This window comes from Jatropha curcas, chromosome 1 (assembly GCF_041381405.1).
Source record: "Jatropha curcas cultivar XTBG-Jc1 chromosome 1, XTBG_Jcur_1.0, whole genome shotgun sequence".
In the NCBI taxonomy this organism is placed as follows: Eukaryota; Viridiplantae; Streptophyta; class Magnoliopsida; order Malpighiales; family Euphorbiaceae; genus Jatropha; species Jatropha curcas.
In genome coordinates, this window is record NC_143151.1 from 1,216,683 (window position 1) to 1,239,042 (window position 22,360).

General features: G+C 32.5%; 2 protein-coding genes, 1 long non-coding RNA gene and 1 pseudogene across 4 annotated transcripts in view; 3 read left to right on the top strand and 1 right to left on the bottom strand.

The window, feature by feature from the left end:
* Nucleotides 1-22,360, bottom strand: part of LOC149498731 (vesicle transport protein GOT1-like) — a 99,429-nt gene extending 77,069 nt beyond the window's left edge. Inside the window, exons 1-4 of the mRNA XM_089723995.1 lie at nt 22,256-22,360; nt 22,092-22,172; nt 21,882-21,979; nt 21,720-21,801 (exon numbers count right to left, since the gene is read on the bottom strand). Coding sequence (XP_089580121.1) covers nt 21,720-21,801; nt 21,882-21,979; nt 22,092-22,172; nt 22,256-22,264 — 270 coding nt within the window. The 5' untranslated portion in view covers nt 22,265-22,360. The remainder of the gene's footprint in view (nt 1-21,719; nt 21,802-21,881; nt 21,980-22,091; nt 22,173-22,255) is intronic.
* Nucleotides 767-2,884, top strand: LOC149498739 (uncharacterized). The gene is made up of 3 exons (XR_016321737.1): nt 767-968; nt 1,099-1,183; nt 2,590-2,884. It is a non-coding gene; the product is annotated as an uncharacterized LOC149498739 (long non-coding RNA).
* On the top strand, nt 5,433-9,703 carry LOC149498740 (rust resistance kinase Lr10-like). Its single transcript, XM_089717275.1, has 6 exons — nt 5,433-5,436; nt 6,166-6,195; nt 6,812-6,841; nt 7,378-7,413; nt 8,132-8,161; nt 8,252-9,703. The coding sequence occupies exons 1-6, from the start codon at nt 5,433-5,435 to the stop codon at nt 9,418-9,420; spliced, it is 1,299 nt and encodes a 432-aa protein (XP_089573401.1). The 3' UTR covers nt 9,421-9,703.
* Nucleotides 10,938-14,431, top strand: LOC149498741 (uncharacterized; annotated as a pseudogene). Its single transcript, XR_016321735.1, has 5 exons — nt 10,938-11,091; nt 11,225-11,298; nt 11,974-12,115; nt 12,426-13,086; nt 14,120-14,431. The product of XR_016321735.1 is annotated as an uncharacterized LOC149498741 (transcript).

Here is a 22,360-nt window from a genome sequence, read left to right on the forward strand (position 1 = left end):
AGGATACATAATGTTTTCCACGTATCTATGTTGAGGAGGTATCGGTCCGACCCATCACACGTAATATCAGTGGAATCTTTGACTATAGAGCCAGATTTAACTTATGAGGAAGAACCAGTGAGGATACTTACTAGGGAAATCAAGGAACTAAGGAATAAGAGAATTCTGTTGGTAAAGGTTCTTTGGAGAAACCATAAGACCGAGGAAGCTACATGGGAAAGTGAAGATATTATGAGACAACAGCATCCTCAGTTGTTTAATTCAGGTGAATTTCGAGGACGAAATTCTTTAAGGGGGGGAGAGCTGTAACGCCCCATTTTTTCTGTGTTTTAATAGTAGTTTACTGGTCTGTGAATAGTACCACCGGTCCGGAAGTTGGTATTATTTTTTGTCCGGAAAAATTACTATTTATGTTTTATATTTTATTTAACATTTTTGGAGCATGTATGCATGGTTTTTATGGGTAGAAAGCAAGTAAGAAATATTTTTGGAGAATTTAGATAATTAGTGAATAGTGAATTATGGTGCTATATTAAGTAAGGAAATTTGAGCAATTATTTTTATAAAGAAAATTTAAGGAATTATTTTTATGGAATAAATTAGAGAGTTTTGTGGAGATAAATAATATTTTGAAGGAATTTAATTGGAGAATATTTGGAGAAAAGACCAAAACACCCTCCTATTTGGAGAAAAGACCAAAATACCCCTTAGTTGCTTTAATAAAGCAACTATCAATTATTGAGCACCAAATTTGTTCCTTCTTCTTATGCCTTACACGTTTCTTCCTCCTCCTCCTTCTTCTTCTTCTTCTTCTTCTTCTTCTTCATTTTCTTCAATTCTTACCAAGTAAACACCTTAAATTCACCCATCCAACTTGATTTAAGCACTAAATATTAGAGAGTGAAGCTAGATAAGTCATTTTTGGGGACTAATTTCAAGGAATTTGGTGATTTTCCTACTTGGGTCAAGTAAGTGATTTTATGATAATCTCATTATTTTTGGTTTTAGAGTTGTCTTTTAGCATCTACATGCTTAATCATGCTCCAATTACTTCTTTTATTTGTTTTCTTTGTTTGATTTTGAGTTTCTTCCATGTAGAGGGTGGAGAGCCTTCTAATAAGGATAAAGGCAAGACCAAAGCTTGAGAAGCTTTGATTAAAGCTTGTTAAAGCTTGTTTTGAAGGTTAGTGTTCATAAACACACTTACCTTATTCAAAATTTTGATTTTGTGCCTTTATGCTATTATGTGTATATTTTGAGATTTTGTATGAAATGATTGATTTGTTGAATTTTGGTTGCCATTACATGCTCTTGGATGATGTTTGATGAGTATTTATGTTGTGGTAGACATTTCTACCTTGTATATTTGTGGTTCATGTTCCTTTCATGGCTAAAGTAAACTGAATTTGGGAAAAACGTGATTTTGAGTGAGATTTAGGAACATTTTTCGGTCCTTTTTAATTTCCATTTGTGTCTGAGTCCTTCATAAAAGTTGTAGCTCTATCTCTTAGCTTTCCAACCCATCCTCTTGTGTCCAATTTGGAGATATATAACTCAACTTATGGCTGAAACACCCAAACTGCCTCTGTTTGTGTTGGGCCACTTGCATCACTGAATTGAGTGCCCATTTTGACCACTATAATGACAAGATTAGGCTCTGAGTTCTTCATAAAAGTTGTTTCCCTGTGTCTTGAGAATTCTCTCGTTCTAGATTGGTTTAATTTGAGTGTGGGGTTTAGTAGGAATTCAATAAACAATGGACTTGGTTCTGCTGAATCAGGTCTGGTCTGTTAGTCTGTGTTCCTAGCTTTGTTTTGTTATCTTTCATTTTGATCTGGGCTGTGATCCCTTCATAACATTTGTAGGATTTTGTCTTAGCTTTCTAATGACTCTAATTTCATTTAATTTGGAGACCCATAACTCAAGTTATGTTTTAAAAACACAGCAAAGGTCAATGTTACTTTTATGCTGGAAATTTTCTATGTTAAGTCATTTTGTTTAAGTATGAGAATTTTTATGAATTACTTAAGTTTAAATTAATTTTTATTTTGAGAAGACTAAAGAAAATGAATTTTATGAGAAATGTTTTTGGGCTCTAATATACTTGGTGTGGATTTGATGCATGATTTGATTTTATTATGTATGATGAGCATGCTCGGCATTTGATGCCATTATGATAAGAAGCTATGATCATATGCTAGGCACGTGGGTGTCTTATGTTAGGGCGGATGCGCTCTATATGTTATGAAAAGGTTGGCGACCTAAGGCCATTATGAATGAGCTATGAAAACTTATCTGCTTCTTTTTCTCCTAAGTGTATGTGAGCCCTTGTAAAATAGTTTTAAGGAAGTGAAATAAATGAGATCACATTATGTTAATAACTCGTAGTTTACCATAACTTATTTATGATATCAACTGAATTTCTAAGCATGATGTGTTGTTGTACATATGTATTGCATGTTCAAATTTAATGATGTGATGTATATAAATGATTTTTTTTTAAGTATGTTGTCATCACAACATTGGTTTGTTGTGTTTTATGAGCACCACTGAGTTTTATACTCAGCGCGTTGATTTTATCACACGCAGGTTGGAGATTGTGCTTGCTGCTTAAAGACCTGAAGAGTAGCATCAGAGCTGAACAGATATTTTGGTAGTTACTTAGTATTTTTTTTGTAACTAAAAATTATGGCATGTATAAGTATTACATTTTTGGAGACTATATTATTTCATTTATAACTTAAGCATGTTATTGTAAATTATTTTGGTGTATATATATTGGGAGATAAACTTGGACTTATTTAATGATTAGAACATTAGAAGTTGATATGTGTAAATGAATGTATTGAATTGATCAATATTATGATGTTATTAAGGATATGAAATGATAGAAGTGCTCTTGTGTTGTTATTTGAGTTTGATGGGGTTTGGAGTTTGGAATTGGGAGTGCTTTGTATTCATATGTTTGGCAACTTCTATTTTTAGGGGAAACTCTTGCAGTTTTTCTGTAGGACTCTCCCAACTCATTTTCAAAACAAAATATTATTACTTTCTAAACTTATGAATACTAAGTCACTTCTAATTCATAATATGATTATATGGTTTATATGTAGATTAGGACGGTGCCTCCGGCACCGAATATGGCATCCACCGTCAGGTCTTTCGGGATCGGGCGGCGGGTGTTACAACATAAGCTACCCTTTTCGCCTTAACACTGATCCGGCAACCTGTGGCAACCAAAACCTTCAACTTGTTTGTGAAAACAACCTTACAGTAGTAAACTTGGATTCAGCTAAATATTACGTTCTGTCTATTAATTACAATAACTTCACAATTCGAATAGTAGATGCTCTTATCCAAAAGGATAACTGCTCCTTCTTTCCTCGCCATTCTTTGAACCTTTTCTATAATCGGTATTGGGCTACTCCATATATATGGGATTATTTCCGAGGACCTAACTATTTTGTGACTGAGTACTATCAGAGCATAGTTTTGGTAAACTGTGAACATCGAATACTGGATTCTCCACTTTATGTGGATACTCATCCTTGCATCAATAGCACGTATTATTCAGGTGAGGTTATTATTATTAATTTTAGCAGTCTAGTCCATTAACATTTAACAAGAGCAAGGCCCTAATAAGTTAATTATAACTGCAATATTATATTAATTCAATTATCATAATTCAGGTTATTGGTATATAATGCTTGTCTCTCGCTCTACTTCTGTGATGGATTTGGTGGATTCTTGCCGTGTTGAGCAGATAGTTATGGCATCTTTTCTGCCAAAAGAAGAGATGGACATTTCATATCTGGATATTCACCGCATTATGTCATATGGGTTTGAGATTTCATGGTTTAGGGCTTGCTGTGACAACTATCAGGAAACCGCTGCAACCTAGACATTGCCAACATTACGAATTACTGTTATGGTACGTTTCATTTCCATGGACTCCATTTCAAGTTGGGTTTGAACGGTTATTATGATTGTAAATCAGTTCTGGTTCAAATCTGAATTGTGACCAAGACTAATTAGGACTCATTCAACCAATAAAAAATTGCGTTTTGGGTGATCTTTTTTATCCCATATAGTCATTATATGTCTTTCTTAGTTTTATATTTACTGCAAAGAAAAAAAAAATACTAATGAAAAAGTATTTTTGGCATGGCATTTTAGTTGGATTCAAAGCCAGTCTTGCCTAGTGCATGAGTAATATTTCAATTTTTATTTTGTGTTTCAAAGAGAAAAAGGGGAAAAAAAATCATTTGATATTTGTCTTTTTCATTTTTATTTTGTGTTTTCATTTTGTATATAAAACTAATATTTCTCTTTGTCTACGTAGAAATAGGAGAGCCCTTGCTACGTCGAGATGTCCACTGTAAGGAGCTGTTTTGCATTATTATCCTTTCTATATAGAAAATGTTTTCAATGACTAATTTAAAAAAAATTGTTGTTATTTGCTAAAAATTGTTTTCACTTAATCCTATTTTTTTTTTCCATTAAATGATTAAAATATTTTTATTTTTAGAAAAATGTATTCTTTTTTTCTTTGGATGCACAAACCAAATCTAGGAAAGTCATTCTCTCCTCTTTATACCAATATAATTTTATAATCTGCGGAGTTCCCATCACTTACTTTCCATTTATCGTATCCTCGTCTTAAATTCATCCTGACAACTTCCTCCTCCTTCCTTTTTATTTTTTTTTATTTTTTTTTTTATGCGCAGGGCTGCTTCAGAGTCTACGCCACGTGCGTAGTAAAAAAGATATTTATCATGCTGGTGTTGGTAAGAAACATTCTACCTGTGTTGTTTCTACATTTATAAGGTTTCCCATAGCAAGAATAGTGGGAAAGAAAGATAATACTGAGAGAATTTTATATGAATCTCTCTCCAATTTGAATTACATAAAGTTCAATTTGCACTCCCAAATTACTTATAAATAAATTAATTTTTTATATAATTATTGTCCCAAATTTACAACAAATAACTACAAAGATCAAATTTGTAGCTAAAAAGAATGAAATAATAATTTTTATTATTTACTTTTAATAAAATAATAGTTTGTTATTTTACTTTTTTTTTTTTTTTTGGTTAAAAATTGACCCTTTTGCTCATATGATGTAAAATTAGGATAATGATTGCATAAAAAATTAATTTTTGGATAAATCATATATAGCACCCAAATTTGGCTAAATCATTCAAAAAATCACAAACTTTGTAGGTAGTTGTAACTGTATCATAAATTTAACTTTCTTCTTTTAGTACCCTGAACTTCAATTTTAGTTACAATAGCATTTTAATTACATTTATTTTTGTTGGACCTATGGTCATATTAATAAAAAATTTACGACACCATAACTAATATTGCTATGATTTTTTTAAAATTCATAAAAAGTCAAGTAAAATAATAAATTTTAGTTAGTTATAAGTATGCGTATTAGTTTCGGTTTTTGTTTTGCTATTGTTTAAGCATAGAATTTTAGTTAGGATTTATTGAAATTATACTTGAGTTAGATCTTTTATAAAAATAGGTTTTATTCGTTGTGACATAATTTTATTTTTAGAGAATCATTACTTATTAATATTATATGAATAAATAAAAAGTATTTTATTTTTTATTTTAATATTGGGTATAATTTGAAACTAATATTTTTTTCATTAAATTATATCCGATTTAATAAATAAAATATTATTTTTTATTTTTAATATTAGATACAATTTGAAACTAGGGTGTTATTGTAATTAAAGTTAAAATCAAGATATTAGGAGAATAAAGTTAAATTTAGGATACAATTAAAACTACCCGTATAGTTTGGGGTTTTTTTAATGATTTAGCCCTTAAATTTAAAAGGGAAATTGAACCTTGTTAATATTATTATGAAATTATAGTAGAGTAGTTTACAAAAATGAAATAATCAAAAATAAAATAAAATCACACCCTATAAGAATCTTTATGGTTAAAATAAGCTAAATTGAGACAAACTAATTCAAATATACACATTTGAATTATATCCATAGCACCTCCCCGAAGCTGGTGGCCTTTATAATAATTAAAACTTGTTTTGAATATAATCAAAATCATTTTTATTATGATCATACTTGCATTAATTGACATGTACAATCAAAAAATTAAATCTTTTGCACTCTTTTTGTGTTGATGCAGATGTAAGTGACAGATATTATAATGCCGTTGGTAAGTTCCATTTCTGAAAGAGCTTTCATTAATAAGCAGTGTTGATTGGTCACCAACCTAATTTTTTATTTTAATATTGGGTATAATATGAAACTAATATTTTTTTTTTCATTAAATTATGCCCAGTTTAATGAATAAAATATTTTTTATTTTAATATTTGGTATAATTTGAAATTAGAGTGTTATTGTAACTAAAGTTAAAATTTAGGGTATTGGGAGAATAAAATTAAATTTAGAGTACAATTCCCGCATAGCTTGGATTTTTTTTAATGATTTAGTTTCCAAATTTAAAAGAGAAATTGAACCTTATTAATATTATTATGAAAATTATAGTAGAGTAGTTTACAAAAATGAAATAATCAAAAATAAAATAAAATCACACCCTATAAGAATCTTTATAGTTAAAATAAGCTAAATTGAGACAAACTAATTCAAATATACACATTTGAATTATATCCATAGCACCTCCCTGAAGCTGGTGGCCTTTGTAATAATTAAAACTTGTTTTGAATATATCCATGCAATCAAATTCATTTTTATTATAATCATACTTGCATTAATTGACATGTACAATCAAAAAATTAAATCTTTTTGTACTCTTTTTGTGTTGATGCAGGATTAGGAGCGCTATTTACTAATGCGCATGGTAAGTTCGATTTCTAAAAGAGCTTTCATTAATAAGCAGTGTTGATTGGTCACCAATGATGGAACTAGGGGTGGCCAGCTGTGGCGGCGACCTTCTTAATTTTAATTTTTTTTTTAAGTTTACCTTATAAAATATAGAAAATTTTATTTTTTACCTGTAAAATAAAATAATAATGTTTTCCGATGTTGTCCCCTCTAAATGTTGGAAAATTTTTTTTGCCTCTTCTAATTATTTTTTTTGGTCACCTGTTAGTTGTTTAACTTGGGCTTTCTTTTATTTTGGCAGAGTTGATTTTGGACCTGTATACCAACTTCATTCCCAATGGTAAGAATGCTTACACTCTATTGCAAGTTTAATTGTGCTATATTTGGATATAAAGCAAGAATAATCAAACTTTGAGATTATTTCTAATTTAATTTTATTTATTTATTTATAATAACGGTTGTTAATCCTTAATTCAAAAGAACAAAAAGAAAAAGATATATTATTACATTTTCTTTTGCTAATTGTTTTTCATTTTTGTTTTGTCAATGCAGGCAGGTCAATAAGATATGCCCCATATTATGTCTTGGGTGAGAATATTCATATCACACTCTTTTTTTTTTTTTTTTTTTTTTTTTTTTTTTTTTTTTTGGAGGGGTTGGCTATAATGATAATCTAGGGCATCATGTCAAGCTTCTCATTATTCAAATTCAAGGTTTCCAACACTTAAAAATCCTTAAAGAAAGAAAGAAAAAAAATCCTTAAAAAAATGTAATTTAATCTAATGGCTCAAAGTAATCTCATAATCCTCAGTTTTCTAACAAATAGCTCAATGTAGCTCATAAACGCAAGAACATCTAATCTAAGCATAGATATGAAGATAAATGGATTAAACTTACTTGGTGAGTGAGAGACTCAAATGCAAGAGAAGCTTATGAACAAGCTTGGAAGACTGAGAAAAGTATTCAAAGGTTTGCCAAAATCCATTATCTAATTCTTTTTCATGCGTTTCCATGAAATCAAAAGCTAAATAATAAAGAAAATAAGTTCAAATGATTAAGAAGACTTAAATTCAAGATATTTCACTGTTCATATTAGTGAGAAGATTAACTAGACCACTCCTGATTAGCTAGCTCTAAATATATTGAAATTGGAAAGTTTAAGAAGTGAAATGCGAATAGTTCCATGTTCAACGGATTAAATAATGACAAGAATAAAGCAAAAAACATTTTTAAGCCAATGTGTCAAGTTTTATATAGCTACATATTTTACATCTTTTAACTTTTTTTGTTCTTTTCCTTCTTTCAGGTTTGCTTCCTTATTTAATTTCTATCTTTGGTAAGGGAATTCCTTTCCTTATTTAAGCCAAGCTTCACTGTTTTTAACTGTCAAATAGTTGCTAACAATTGTTCTGTCAATTTTTTCCAGTGTTATATCGTGCAACATTAACCTTATGTGGGATAATAGGTCTTCTCTCCTTTTGGATTTATAAATGGCAAAGGAGACATTTATCAAAATATGATAATATTGAAGAGTTTCTTCAAAGTTATGATAATCTCTTCCCAATTAGATACTCTTACTCAGAAATTAAAAAGATAACAAACGGTTTCAAAGAAAAGCTGGGAGAAGGAGGTTTTGGCTCTGTATACAAAGGAAAACTCCGGAGTGGTAATTTTGCTGCAGTAAAAATGTTGAACATGTCCAAAGGTAACGGTCGAGACTTCATCAATGAAGTTGCTACAATTGGTAGAATTCGTCACATTAATGTGGTTCGTCTTGTTGGTTTTTATGCTGAGAAATCTAAACGTGCTCTCGTATATGATTTCATGTCTAATGGATCTCTCGAGAAGTATATATTTTCGGAAGAACGTAGCAATTTGATACCCATTGAGAAAATGTATGAGATTTCTCTAGGAGTGGTTCGCGGGATTGACTATCTTCACCGAGGCTGTCATATAAAAATATTACATTTTGATATCAAGCCACATAACATTCTTCTCAATGAAAATTTCTTGCCAAAAATTTCAGATTTCGGACTTGCAAAATTATATTCGACCGATGAGAGTATTGTGTGTCTCATAGCAGCGAGGGGAACAATGGGTTACATGGCTCCAGAACTAATCTACAAGAACATTGGAAGTATATCTCATAAAGCTGATGTGTATAGTTTTGGGATTTTGTTAATGGAAATGGTGGGAAGAAGAAAGCACTTGAATGCATTTGCTGCACATGTCAGCCAAGTCTATTTTCCGACATGGGTTTATGAACAATTTAATAAAGGAAAAGACATGGAATTGGGAGATAATGTTTCAGAGGAGGAAAGTACAATGACAAAGAAGATGGCTTTAGTAGCTCTTTGGTGTATACAATTGGAACCCATTTATCGTCCATCCATGCATGAAGTTATAGAGATGCTGGAAGGAGAATTTGAAAACCTAAAATTGCCTCCAAAACCTTCTTTGGTGCCACAAGACAAGAAAAAAGAGGATGTTGGTATCAACAATGGTTCTTCAGAGCCGATAACTATACCAGGTGATTGCATAGAGTCAGAGTCCGAGTCCGAGTCTATTAGTTTGCTTATGAATAATGTAAATTAAATTATTAGGGTTTGGTTGTTGGAATTCAACATTTCTGTAATAATTCCTTCTGGTGCCACAAGACAAGAAAAAAGAGGATGTTTGTGTCAACAATGGTTCTTCAGGGCCAATAACTATACCAGGTGATTGCATAGAGTCAAGAGTTCGAGTCTATTAGTTTGCTTATGAATAATGCAAATTAGATTATTAGTTTGCTTATGATAACAGTTTTTGTGCCAAATTCCTGAATAAAATGTAATATATGAATGTAAAATAAAATTGTAGCAGCTTGATTGTATGAAAATTATAATGCCATCAGACAGGTGTTCTTTTTTCTTAACAATTTTGTCGAATTTCAATATCATTAGATTCAGTGAATCATTTGAGCCAGAATTCTCTGACCATATCGGCATGTTCCATTATTATGAAAACTAGTTTAAATACGATACTAAATTATTGCAATACCAAAAATTACAGAATAAAAAAAATCTTTTGGGTCCCTAATTTATAACCTAATTAACACTTCCATCTCCATATTTTTGAGAGATTATTATGCCATCTGTCTAAAAGTGTATTTAACTAATAATAAAGTGCTGAATTTTTGGGACGAAAAGACCACCAGTGACTTGCTAAGGATGTAATAGTAATTTCTTAAAAACAAAAAGGAAAACAAAAACAAAAAGGAAAAGGTGCAAATTAGGATATAAATTAGATACTCAAAGCGTATTTTTTTTCCAGAAATATATTATGAGCCTTATAAAAGTTAACATTTTTTGTTTTGAAAAAAAATGAAAGTTAATCCAAAATATCATTTCCGTACAACTTTTAAACCATTGTAACAATCTTGCTTGGTGTTAAAAATTTTGGACGTCAAATTTTATTTTAGTTTGAGTTTCGTATATATTAAGAAAATATAGTAATTATGATTAATTATAATTTTTCTTTATTTTATAAAAATCCATATTATTAAAATTAAATTTAACATTAACAATTTAACTAAATTTTAATCAATAAGTCTACGCATTAATCTAATGTAGAATCAACAATGTTAAGTGAAAAAAATCTTTTAATTAATTGATTCATATAATATCATCGTTGAAACCAATTAAAATTTAAATTTTAATGCAAGAAATCAAAAAATTAAGTTATGGAATTGGTTAATATTAATATCGAACGCAACGGTTTTATTCGTAAAAATGCACATTAAATAAAAATAAAATAAAAAATTATTTTATTCTAAAAAAAAATGGAAAATAGTACTATAATTTAAACAAATGAAAAGAAGTAAGGCAAGAATTTTAGATTGGAGAAAACATTATTTATTATATTATAAAATTTGTTTGATCTCTCAAAATTTGGTATTTTTAAAGTTCATTTAGAAATAAAAAATAAGACAAAATTTTAAATTAAAATAAAAAATGACCCGAGACAGAAGAAAGTAGAAATGGTGTGGCCTGGTACGATAAAAAATTTTGGTTAAAGGCGGGATTGGCTTTTTATATATATATATATATATATATATATTTTTTTTTTTTAAGAGAGAAAACCACCATTCCCTCCTCTTTCTCTGTAAAGATAATGAAAATGGAGAAGATAGCTAGCATATGTAGAAACCCAAAAGTCTCGTCGTTTCGCGGTTCTCAATCTGATCAAAATCCCGTCATTCCTGCCTCTTCTTTGTCCCTCAAATCTGTAAAAATCTGAACTTTCTCTTTTCGTTTCCCTTTTTTTTTTGGTTCTTCACTTCTTTTTATCTGTTATGCTGTTATTGAAGCAGTAGCCGATGTTAATTGTTCGTGATGGTTGTTGATTTTGTTTTATCCAGGTGTTACTGGACGATGGGTGGCTGGTTAAGTCCGAGAACAAAGGGATTGCTGTTGCTGGGTTTGCTTTAAGCGAGTATGATTTATTTATTTATTTATTGCTTGATTGTTTTACGTAAGTTGTTCTTTGGTCGGGAATTGATGGGCAAAAATTTCTGATCTAATCTAGAAAGTTTCTAAAGCGAAAATGAAGAATTGGGGTTAATTTGAAGTAAGATTTGTGGAAGTTGGCCAGAAGTGTCTTCCTTTTTTGTTTCTTAAGTAAAATTTAATTGAAACTTTTAATATTCTTACCAATTAATACTGTAAGCTATAACCCAATAAGGATTTTAAGCAAGCTGAGGCCTTCTGCTACAATTTCAAGTTTTCCCCGTCAATCTGTGATGAATTTGCATTTCCAATAGTCTTTTTTTTTTTTTTTCATGATTTCTTTTTATGATGGTTTACTAATTGCAGAGAGTATATGCAAAAAGGGAAAAAGAAAAGAAAGAAAGAAACGGAAACATCCATGTTAGACTACTTAGAAGATATAGAAATAATGGTTGGTCACTTTCTTGGTGCCTAAATGTTGTATTCTAGTTTTTGCAACCTACCTTGGGACCTTTTGATCCTTTTGAACGTTATCTGAACCTTGGGTTCTTATTTTGGTATGGGCTCTCTTAATTTTAGCTTCTTTAATCTGATTGCAAATAATTCTTCAAGATTGTAAATAATTTTAGGGTTTGTTCTTTTACTTGTATTTGTATCAAAGCTTAGGAGCAAGACTCTTTTACTCTGCACCAATATCCAGGAGAATCAATGCCACCACTCTTGAAACCAGGGATGGAATCACAATTGCACTAAACGGCTTCATAAATAGGTCCCGAACACTTCAAAGTGGCTTTCCAGTTCTGGTATTGTGCCTTTTTTTCCTGAGAAAAATATCTTTTCCCTCTTCACCTTGTTCTCTGTGCTCTTATGAGTAATGTATAAAAATATTTAATTCAAATAATGATTCTAGTAAAATTTCACCCTTTTTAATTGAGTATAAATCTATTGCTTCAGAAAATTCTTCTAGTATTTGTTTAAGAAACAAAATTAGATTAGAACCAAATAAATGCCTAATAAGGTTGTCCTGAACTTACAGGTGCAAAATTAGATATTCTATTTATGCCTATTTAACCTTTTTAGATCAAGCCCCAATTGAATTGTTGATCTCTACAGGTTTGCAATCATTTCCAGATTGGGTTTCCATTTGACTGGGAAGGGTGCCTTGCTCAATTTTATGTGGAAGAATCTGCTAAAAGAGATTCTACAAGTAGAAAAAATGTGCCTAGATTAAATGCAAATACTTAACTGTCAACTTTGGATGAGCTCCCAGCAACAAGCATACGTGATCTTGTTATGCGCCTTGCTGAGGATTCTGAAAATCTTAGTTGTGATGATATACTGGGAAAGTTGTCAGACACATTCCAACATACTCCAATGTACCATTCAAACTTGGAAAGTGAAGGTCCACGAGTGACTGCAAATTCTGAAGTGGATCAAACTGTGAAAAATCATAAGAAGGCAAAGACTTATCAGATGCACAAAGAACTTACCCGAAGTACAAGTGTTGTAACAAGAAGTAGGTACAGATCAAAGAATATGAGTAGCAAGCAGGAAGAGAATCTCCAATCCAAATCTCCAGTCCAGTGCAGAAATTTCAGAAAAAAGCCCAAAAAATGTCTTTCATCGAACTTTTCCCTTGAAGGTGAAGTTACTGATCAGATTTTAACCCCAGCAGCTAATAAAAAGTTGTCTGAAGGAGCTTCAATCAACTTGAAAGCAAGTTCTGGCACAGTCAGAAGGTCTGGGAGGCCAAATATCCGTAAGAACTATACCGGTATGAATTAATTTTTCAGGTAAAAACTTAATGTGAGTTTCAAAATTAAGAATGGTAACCAAAATGCTTCACTTCTATTACATTGAGTTTACAATGAAAAAAAAAACTTTCCTTTTTCCCCTTTATCTCCTAGTTCTTAGTTTTTTCATTTGTAGCGTTTTGCAGACTTATATGCCTACTTGGCCATGGATTACTGTGCATTTGGTTATGTTGCTTTTGCTTTTACAATTAGTTTTTGACCAGAAACAACGAGAGAAGATACATAAGAGAGGATTTGCAAGATCACCCACAAGTTACATCATAATTTGATCCCTTTCTCAGCCAAAGCTATTCTCACTCTCATTCCAAAAGAACTGGCAAATAAATCCAAAAGGATCACTTCTTCAGCCATTTATTATTACTATTTCAAGAATGCCCATTAACAAGCTCGAAGGTCTCTTTTTATAGCTGAGTATGGTCAATTGGTCGCTCCTTTTATTCATTGATAATTGTACACTCATAGATTATAAAACTAACCTAAAGCCATTAGTCTTTTTGATTCTGCACTACACAGGAACTCTTCTGCCTCGGTAGCGATAACAGAGATATACTATTAACCATGCATATGTAATAGTATAGTTATGAATGATTTTCTATTGACAATTATTTCTTTGTATTTAATTGGAAATTTGCATTAAATAAATGTTATTAGCATATGAATAATAATTGTGATTAGTACATTTTGTATGTATTTAATTGGACCAAGGAGAGAATGGATGTTTAGTACTGACTGTTAAACATATTCTCTAGGACATTAGAAATAATGTTTATTGTTCTTAATCTTGATTTATTTTAATATGAGCAAACATTGATTGTCTTGTGCTTTGATTCATTAAAGGGTGAGTTTCATTATTGGAATAATATTCTCGGTGAATTGGGCAAAGATTTTTTGTGTTTGTGAAATATTAATTAATAATAGAATCCATGTCTCGGATTAGAGATTGATGGTGCACTTTAAGTAAGCTTATAAGGTTTCATTGTGTAAACCCTGCAGGTGGATTTTGAATCCGACACATGAAATAAGTTGAGCGACAATCTTAAAGTTATATTGTGATTTAAATAAATTGTCAGTAAGTTATTTAAATGACAGCATCTGTAATCTTAACGTGGGGAACATTATTTTATTATGTTGTAGAATTGTAAAATAAATAAGGAGTTCAGTCATGAGTTTTTAGTGGAATAATTCATGATTAATTATAATAAGAATATGTTGGTCTACATAGGTTCTTATTATAATTAGTAGCCTGATTTATTTTATTCCTGCGGTCCCTGTAGTGCCCTAATTATTTGGAAAGTTAAAGGTGTATTAAATAATAGATAAATTATTTAGTTTTAAAATAATTGATAATTATTTTAATTAAATAATTTTTTATTTAATTTATTTTATATTAAAAAATATCTTCCTATCGAAGAGAGGTTTTTTAATATAAGATTGGAAAACCCTAAGAATAAATATATACGCACGTTATTCTATTTTCTGCCACTCAGAGAGTTCCAAAAGAGAGATAGTTAGGGATTACTGCAGAAGATCGTGGGTGACTCCAAGATCTCTGGAAAGAAGACCGGTGAGCGATTCTGCGCTTCAAGAGGTCAGTTTATTGATTTGTTCGATAATGTTTTTAGTTTGCCTCATATAGTTTCGATGAGGGTCTTATCTAATTATAATATGCAAAACATGTGATTGGTTGAATTCTCCCATCGAGGTTGCTATTCATGAGTGTTGTGAATGTGTATTTTTTTTTGAATTGTGATATCAATGTTGTATATTTGCAATTTTGATTTATTCAATGTTTATTATTGATATGCTATTTTCGTTTAATGCATGATATAGAAATGGCATCATTCAGTCCCCTTGCAAACATCTTAACCCAAAACAAACTTGAGGGTCCAAACTATGTTGACTGGAAGAGGAATTTGGACATTTTGCTTACTGCTGAGGAGTATAAGTTTGTGCTTACTGAAGTTTGTCCTGAAAAACCCGGTGAGGGTGCCTCTGAGGAGGTCACCAGAGCTTACCAGAAATGGGTTAAAGCTGATGAGATGGCGCGATGTTACATTTTGGCTTCTGTGTCAAATGTTTTGCAACATCAGCATCAGAAGATGGACACAGCTTTTGACATGCTCGAAAATCTCAAGGAGATGTTTGGAGATCAAACTAGTGCAGCAAGGCAAAATGCACTGAGGGAGATTCTTACTTCCAAAATGGAGGAGGGAACTCCAGTTAGAACTCATGTCTTGAAGATGATGAGTCTTCTGAATGACATGGAGGTTCTTGGTGCTGAGGTTGACAATGCTACACAGGTAGAAATGATCTTGAACACTTTGCCAGCCAGTTTTCAGCAGTTTCGTTTGAACTATAACATGAATAAGATGGATTTCACTCTGTCTAAGTTGCTGAATGAGCTGGTGGCTGCTGAGACCATCATTAAGCAAGGAGCTGCACCTGTTGTGCTTAATGTTGAGCGAGGTTCTTCTTCTGCCCAGAACAAGGGTAAGAAGAAGAAAAATGTTCACAAGGCTAAGCCTAAAACAAGTGGTGCATCTACTAGTGCAAGTGTTGCTGTGAAAAAGCCTAAGGGTAAGTGTTTTCACTGCAAGCAACCTGGGCACTGGAAGTCACAATGTCCAACATGGTTAGCCAAGAAGAAGCAAGGTATGTCTCTGTTTTATATGCTGATAGTTGAAACCTGTTTAGCGGTGTTGACTACACTCCAATGGTGTGTAGATTCTGGAGCCACTAATCATGTCTGCAATTCATTGCAGGGGTTTCAGGTAACTCGTCAGCTAAATAAAGGAGATGTAAGCATTTTTCTGGGAGATGGCACAGAAGTTGCAGTTCTAGCTATAGGAAATGTTTCTTTGAATTTTGAGAATAATAGAACATTATTTTTGAAGGATGTTTTATATGTACCTTCAATTATAAGGAACTTAATTTCAGTTTCTAGTTTGAGCAAGAATGGATATTCGGTTTGTTTTAATGAATTTTATAATGATTCTGTCGTTATTAAATTTAGAAAACAAATGATATGTTCTGGCTCAATGATTGATGATCTTTTTATTCTCAAAATTTCACCTGAACTACTAATTCCTAATTCTGAAGTTAATAACTTTGATGTCATTGTTCCATTGAAAAGAAAACGTCCTATTGAACTTAGTCATACCTATTTGTGGCATTTAAGGCTTGGTCATATTAATTTAGATAGGATTTCTAGGTTGGTCAAGGATGGACCATTGAGTTCATTGAAAGTGGAGGCACTACCAACCTGTGAATCTTGTTTAGAAGGTAAAATGACTAAGAGGCCTTTTCCTATAAAGGGTAATAGAACTAATGATGTACTTGAATTAATTCATTCTGATTTGTGTGGTCCAATGAGTGTCCAAGCTAGGGGTGGTTTTGAGTATTTTGTGACTTTCACAGATGATTACTCAAGATATGGATACATTTACCTGTTGCGCCGTAAGTCTGAATGCTTTGAGAAATTCAAAAAATTCAAGGCAGAAACGGAGAAACGACATGGAAAATATATCAAGTCGTTACGGTCTGACCGTGGTGGCGAATACCTCTCTAGGGAATTCATTACTTATTTATCAGAACAAGGAATTACTTCACAGTTGTCTGCACCTGGTATGCCACAACAGAATGGTGTAGCAGAAAGAAGAAATAGGACGCTTATGGAAATGGTTAGATCAATGATGAGTTATTCAGATTTGCCCATTTCGTTTTGGGGGTATGCCATAGAAACAGCAGCATATATTCTGAATTTGGTTCCATCTAAATCAGTACCTAAAACTCCTCCAGAACTGTGGACTGGGCGAAAGCCAAGTCTAAGACATGTTCGGATGTGGGGTTGTCCAGCCCATGTGCTGAAAGGGAAAGCAGATAAGTTGGAATCAAAAACAGACTTGTGCTTCTTTATTGGATATCCTAGAGGAACGAAAGGTGGTTTATTTTATAGTTTTCAAGATAAAACGGTCATTGTTAGCACCAATGCACATTATCTTGAGGAAGACTATATTAAAAACCATATTCCCAAAAGTCAATTAGCCTTGTATGAATTGAGAGGAGAAAATATACCAACTAGAACCTTTCCAATAAAACAACAACCTAAACCATCAATGGTTGGAGCTGACATTCCATTGCCTAGTCGTAGTGGAAGAAATGTTAGTCGACCAGTAAATCAACATCAGCCTGAATGTTCAGTACCTAACATTTCACTACCACCTGAAAGTAGTGGGAGTTATGTAGAAACTGAAGTGGCAGCTGTTGATCCAAATATACAGGAGCACAATGTTGGGGCTTCTAACATTTCATTGCCTCCTGGTGATGACAGACATGTTGAAGTTTCAGAACATGATCAAGATGTAATCCCACCAGTCATGGACTTGCCGGCTTTACAGCCACAGCAAGATGAAGGTGTGATTGCAGAACCTGTAGTACTTCGTCGTAGTGGGAGAATTAGACGACCACCGGTTCGATATACACTTTTGGGAGAAGCTTTTGATAGAATCCCTGAAGAAGTGAATATTGAACCTGTCTGTTACGATGAAGCACTACAAGATAAAGATGCTGATAAGTGGCTTGTAGCTATGAAATCTGAGATGGAGTCCATGTACTCTAATCAAGTCTGGGAACTTGTAGAACCACCTGAAGGAGTTAAACCCATCGGATGCAAGTGGATCTATAAGAAAAAGAGGGGTATAGACGGTAAAGTGCAAACTTATAAGGCAAGGCTTGTTGCGAAAGGGTTTACTCAGAAAGAAGGGATCGATTATGAGGAAACTTTTTCACCGGTAGCCATGCTAAAGTCTATTAGAACTCTTCTATCCATTGCAGCTCATTATGATTATGAGATTTGGCAAATGGATGTCAAGACAGCTTTCCTAAATGGAAGTCTTGATGAATGCATCTATATGAAGCAACCAGAAGGTTTCATAAACAATGGACAAGAAAATTTGCTTTGCAAATTGAATAGGTCCATTTATGGGCTTAAACAAGCATCTAGGTCATGGAATACTTGTTTTGACCAGGTGATTAAAAGTTTTGGCTTTGATCAGTGTCATGATGAGTCTTGTGTGTATAAGAAATGGAATGGTAGTAAGGTTGTTTTTCTAGTACTATATGTGGATGATATTCTGCTTATAGGGAATTGTGTAGGTATGTTGAATTCTGTCAAAGATTGGCTATCCCAACGTTTTGATATGAAGGATTTGGGAGAGGCTGCTCATATTCTTGGGATTAAGCTTATGCGAGATCGCAAGAAAAGGATGATTGGCTTATCTCAAGCACTTTATATTGATACCATTCTTGCTCGTTTCAGCATGCAGGATTCCAAGAAGGGTTTTCTTCCCTTCAGACATGGAATCACTCTATCTAAGGACCAATGTCCTAAGACACCTGAGGAGATAGAGAACATGAAGGCAGTTCCATATGCTTCTGCAGTTGGAAGCCTTATGTATGCAATGTTGTGTACCAGACCTGATATCTGTTTTGCTGTTGGCATGGTTAGCAGATTTCAATCTAATCCTGGGCGAGAACACTGGACTGCAGTCAAGCATATAATCAAGTACTTGAAAAGGACTAGGGATTATATGTTAGTTTATCAATTTGACGATCTTGTACCCATTGGGTATACAGATTCGGATTTTCAGACTGATAAGGACTCTCGGAAGTCAACCTCTGGTAATGTTTTTGTCTTGGGAGGTGGAGCCATAAGTTGGAGGAGTATTAAGCAAACTTGTGTTGCTGACTCCACCATGGAAGCTGAATATGTGGCAGCTTCTGAAGCTGCAAAGGAAGCTGTATGGCTTAGGAACTTCCTTATGGATCTAGGCGTAGTTTCTTCAGTGCAATTGCCTATTACACTTTATTGTGATAATAGTGGGGCAGTTGCAAACTCGAAGGAGCCACGGAGCCATAAAAGGGCAAAACACATTGAGAGGAAGTATCATTTGATACGAGACATAGTTCAAAGGGGAGATGTGGTAGTGACAAAGATTGCATCGGAAAACAACCTAGCAGATCCTTTTACAAAAAGCTTACCAGCAAAGACTTTTGACAGTCATGTAGAAGGAATGAGAGTTAAAGTTATAGATGCATGGTTATGAGTCTAAGTGGGAGATTGATAGAGATATACTATTAACCATGCATATGTAATAGTATAGCTATGAATGATTTTCTATTGACAATTATTTCTTTGTATTTAATTGGAAATTTGCATTAAATAAATGTTATTAGCATATGAATAATAATTGTGATTAGTACATTTTGTATGTATTTAATTGGACCAAGGAGAGAATGGATGTTTAGTACTGACTGTTAAACATATTCTCTAGGACATTAGAAATAATGTTTATTGTTCTTAATCTTGATTTATTTTAATATGAGCAAACATTGATTGTCTTGTGCTTTGATTCATTAAAGGGTGAGTTTCATTATTGGAATAATATTCTCGGTGAATTGGGCAAAGATTTTTTGTGTTTGTGAAATATTAATTAATGATAGAATCCATGTCTCGGTTTAGAGATTGATGATGCACTTTAAGTAAGCTTATAAGGTTTCATTGTGTAAACCCTGCAGGTGGATTTTGAATCCGACACATGAAATAAGTTGAGCGACAATCTTAAAGTTATATTGTGATTTAAATAAATTGTCAGTAAGTTATTTAAATGACAGCATCTGTAATCTTAACGTGGGGAACATTATTTTATTATGTTGTGGAATTGTAAAATAAATAAGGAGTTCAGTCATGAGTTTTAGTGGAATAATTCATGATTAATTATAATAAGAATATGTTGGTCTACATAGGTTCTTATTATAATTAGTAGCCTGATTTATTTTATTCCTGCGGTCCCTGTAGTGCCCTAATTATTTGGAAAGTTAAGGGTGTATTAAATAATAGATAAATTATTTAGTTTTAAAATAATTGATAATTATTTTAATTAAATAATTTTTTATTTAATTTATTTTATATTAAAAAATATCTTCCTATCGAAGAGAGGTTTTTTAATATAAGATTGGAAAACCCTAAGAATAAATATATACGCACGTTATTCTATTCTCTGCCACTCAGAGAGTTCCAAAAGAGAGATAGTTAGGGATTACTGCAGAAGATCGTGGGTGACTCCAAGATCTCTGGAAAGAAGACCGGTGAGCGATTCTGCGCTTCAAGAGGTCAGTTTATTGATTTGTTCGATAATGTTTTTAGTTTGCCTCATATAGTTTCGATGAGGGTTGTTTCCGCTTTATACCCGCTCCCATCAAGCGATCCATAAACTGCAAATTTCAGGATTAAAAAAATAAGAAACTAGTTCAAGCTTTAAATTAATAGCGTACAAAAACTTAGACATGGAAATAAATCAATCAAGTATTCCCCTTTCAACAACAATGTTACTCTGTCTCTCTATAAATACTAATCATGGAAAATACTAATCATGGAATTGTTTTATTTATATCAAAATCCTTGAAAAGGCTCTCTGTCTCTCTATAAATATAAATAACACAATTGCATGCGTATGAGCACATGCTCATAAATGTTTCAACTAAGTTTTGAACTATGTCACTAACTTTGATTCGAGCCTTGACCAATTTTTAGCTCCACAGTCAAGACTGACCTTTCCTTCAACATCTTTGTGCACTTCCTAGATGATAATCCAATGTATAAACAGAACTTTAAAAGACAAGTAAAACTGTGCACTAATCTCATCAAAATTAGCAAGTTCCAATTTCACTCAGTTTATAACGGAAGTCAAAAACTGAATATTCCGATCAAGTACAGTTTTGATCATTCAAAAACCAAGTAGAACCACCTTGACCGATATACTAAAAATGTGAGTGTCTGTATTATCTTTCAACAACATGAACAGTTTTCAGTTAAATACTTTTATGATAACACAACAGCACTCTTCTTTTGTATACAAAAAAATACTATGCAACAGCATGAACAGTAGTCTTTTGTATTGTACAATCTATTTGTTCAACAGAAGAAGATGGCTTGGCCATGTTTTATGGAGATCCCTAGGTGCCCTGATTCGTAAGTGTAATACTTTGGTGGTAGAGGGGGTTAAACCAGAAGAGGTAGACCTAGATTTACTTGTAGGGAAGTGGTGAGGAAGGATCTACAATTTTGGGGATTGATGAAGATTTAGCAAAGAACAGAAGTAAAGGACAGAATCGAAACTAAAGATATCTATAGCAATCTAATCTAGGGTTGGCATGACACTTTTTTTTTGTCTTTTGCTTGTTTATCACTTATTTAAAAAAAAAAAAAAAAAAAAAACTCTGCATTCTTTTCTCCGCAAAATTTAGTATTACAAAATTCTTTTTAGTATTCTTTTTTTTTTTTTTTTTTTTTTTTTTTTTTTTTTTTTTTTTTTTTTTTTTTTTATAATTAGAGCAGATAATGGTAACAAATGCCCTATATAGCCGACCCTAACTAGTTTGAGACTAAAGTTTAGTTGTTGTTGTAGCCTATTTGTAATTTTAACAGACTAAAAACCTTTTTAACTAGTTTCTTAGTTTATAGGAAAACTAAGAAACAAGAAAATGGCACTTTAAGAAGGCAAAAAGATAGCATTGAGTTCTAAAGGGAACATACCGATCGAACAAATGGTTGTTGGAACACCCAGCCAAGAATAGGGATCCTCTGCAGAAAGACTGCCAACGTAGGCCAGAAGCCACTGCACAAAGTTCTCATCAGCATCTAAGACCATGCAAAGTTTGAATGCTGTCAGACCATTGAGATAAAAAGTTAACTGACCTGAATAGTATGATGAATCCATATGCTTCCAAGATCATGCCAATAACTGGCCATCCTATGACAACAAAGAAGAAGCCAACACCAAAAGAAATAGTTCCCTGCATGACCAGAAAATCCAAGTACTATAAAGAGAGTATGTAACAGCAGCAAAATGCAGAGTAAGAACACTTGTGCAAGAGAATGGAGGGGAAAAAAAGTGATAGAAATGACCTTAAAATTTTGACGTTTCATGAAGAATTGCATGGTGGACTTTGGTCCAATGGTTAGACTCACTCCTGAGATGAAGAGGATCTGAACATGCACCACAGAAATAAGATCATTTAAATGAATGCATAATGTATTACATTTAAGGATATTCATAGGAAGACACTTACATTTCCCATGGCAAGTAATCCCTTGTCAAAGAAGAAAATAATGCCCAGGAACGAGAAAAATATGCCAAATCCTGTCAATCCAAGCCCAATCTCTGTTTTATTTCA